The 2,117-nt window shown below is 45.3% G+C and overlaps 1 protein-coding gene across 1 annotated transcript; it reads left to right on the top strand.

Annotated features, from left to right (window-relative positions):
* The first annotated feature begins 1,264 nt into the window (after positions 1–1,264).
* Positions 1,265–1,876, top strand: LOC121728206. Its single transcript, XM_042116343.1, has one exon. The coding sequence runs from the start codon at positions 1,265–1,267 to the stop codon at positions 1,874–1,876; it is 612 nt and encodes a 203-aa protein (XP_041972277.1).
* Positions 1,877–2,117: the final 241 nt, after the last annotated feature.

A 2,117-nucleotide genomic window follows, 5' to 3' on the forward strand; every position in this document is an offset into this window, starting at 1 on the left:
TTCTTAAAATACCCTATTTTAACGAAAAAAAAGTACATGTGATTTTTTTTGGACAATGCCCATTGATGTGACATTTTAGCACTAATGCCTTAAATAGCACGAATAAGGGATTAATAAACTTATAAATTATCTTTTTAACTTACAAAAATACTGATTGAAAAGCCCAAAAAACGTTGTTCCAAACTTACGTATTTAATGTTAAATCCACGTGTTTGAGGCATTCTTTGGCCATTCTTATGGTTTATTATTTAGCGGAACCACAAAACTCAACAATATCTAGCATTAAATGTTCACTAAAAACCTTTATTAACACTTTTATTACATAAAATATGCAGACCGACTCCTTTGTTATGTCCTAGTAAGTAGGACATAACATTACACGCTTTTGACGCTTATACACCGATAAAAGGCTAAAGGCTCTCTCCAGTATTATAGTACTATATTATATATAATGAGAAATGTCAAACACATGTCAAAGCAAAGATGACGTTTTTGTATGATAAAAGCGTTCCTTTTCTCGCCACGTTCATATAAAGCCTCATTGAGGTACTATAGACTGGAGAGAGCCTTATATCGGTATATAAGCGTCAAAAGCGTGTAATGTTATGTCCTACTTACTAGGACATAACAAAGGAGTTGGTCTGCATATTTCATGTAATAAAAGTGTTAATAAAGGTTTTTAGTGAACATTGAATGCTAGATATTGTTGAGTTTTGTGGTTCCGCTAAATAATAAACCATAAGAATGGCCAAAGAATGCCTCAAACACGTGGATTTTACATTAAATACGTAAGTTTTGAACAACGTTTTTTGGGATTTTCAATTGGTATTTTTTTAAGCTAAAAAGATAATTTTTAAGTTTATTAATCCCTTATTCGTGCTATATAAGGCATTAGTGCTAAAAATGTCACATCAATTAATAATTTGGCTATAAAAATTGCATAGCTTTTTACGTGTGTTTACGGATTCTCATCACTTGAATTATAGTTAATCGATATCATTAACTAATTGACTTTCTTTCCTGTATGTGCTTCGAAATAATCGACAAATAGAAATATTCAAGAAAATAAACGCACACTACTTGTATGAAAATAAGCACAAAATGGCCACGCGATGACGGGCTAAGACTACATCTATACTATATACTTCATCTATGTAAAGCCTTGTCCAACTGTACAGTGTACTAGGGATTTGACAGTTGCGCCCGGATACTAGAAGTGACCGGGGAGGACGCCCAGCAGAAGGCGGACGCCCTCGCGAACAAAATGAGGGAGGTCCTCGACAGGGACGTAGTGAGGATCGCTCGTCCTGTCCAAAGAGTTGATCTGCTCGTCTCCGGCTTGGACGACGCAGCTACCGCCGCCGATGTCACTAAGGCGGTGGCAAATGAAGGCAGCTGCCCGGCCACTGACATCCGGTCGGGCAGAATTACGGTGGGCCCCAAGGGCGCACGGAGTTTGTGGCTCCACGTCCCCAATGCTGCCGCCAAGAAGTTAGTTGCTTCTGGGCGGCTACAGGTGGGATGGGTCTTGGCAAAGGTGGTGCTGCTGGCCGCGAGGCACAAGCGGTGCTACCGATGTCTGGACACTGGCCACCTGGCATCGAGCTGCCAGTCCTCGGTAGACCGTAGCGGGAATTGCTTCCGTTGCGGGAAGCCGGGGCACAAGGCCGCCGACTGCGCGGAGGAGCCTAGCTGCTTCTTCTGTGCAGAGCACGGCAAAGAGAGCCGCCACGTGCTGGGGACTAAAGGCTATATCACAGCAGCCAGCAAGCCTCCCGGCACGAGGCAGAAGCGTAAGGCTCGGCCACGTAAGCGGCCTGGAGCCGATACGGCCGGGGCGAGTGACATCGCCCCCGCTATGGAGGTGGAAGCCTAGGCCTGTGGGCGGGTGATCGAGGGATCACCGCCCACAATATAGGCCCCGAGGAGATAGGCTCCCCCGGTGCCCGGGGAGCCTCTCAGTGAAGACAGGCGGCGGCATAGGCTGCTGCAGTGATTGTGGTGCCGGAGGCGGCAAGCGCTGCGGAGGACGCGGTAGAATGCGTAGCGAGTAGTAAGTTGATGCAACCCACCCTAAATGTCTCTGAGTGCCCGGGCCGTTAGTATTACCACAGTAT

This window comes from Aricia agestis, chromosome 6 (genome assembly GCF_905147365.1).
Source record: "Aricia agestis chromosome 6, ilAriAges1.1, whole genome shotgun sequence".
Taxonomy (NCBI): domain Eukaryota; kingdom Metazoa; phylum Arthropoda; class Insecta; order Lepidoptera; family Lycaenidae; genus Aricia; species Aricia agestis.

Bases quoted from the DNA above. Each gene is read 5' to 3' on its own strand.
- LOC121728206 (XM_042116343.1), top strand. From the start codon at position 1,265: ATGAGGGAGGTCCTCGACAGGGACGTAGTGAGGATCGCTCGTCCTGTC.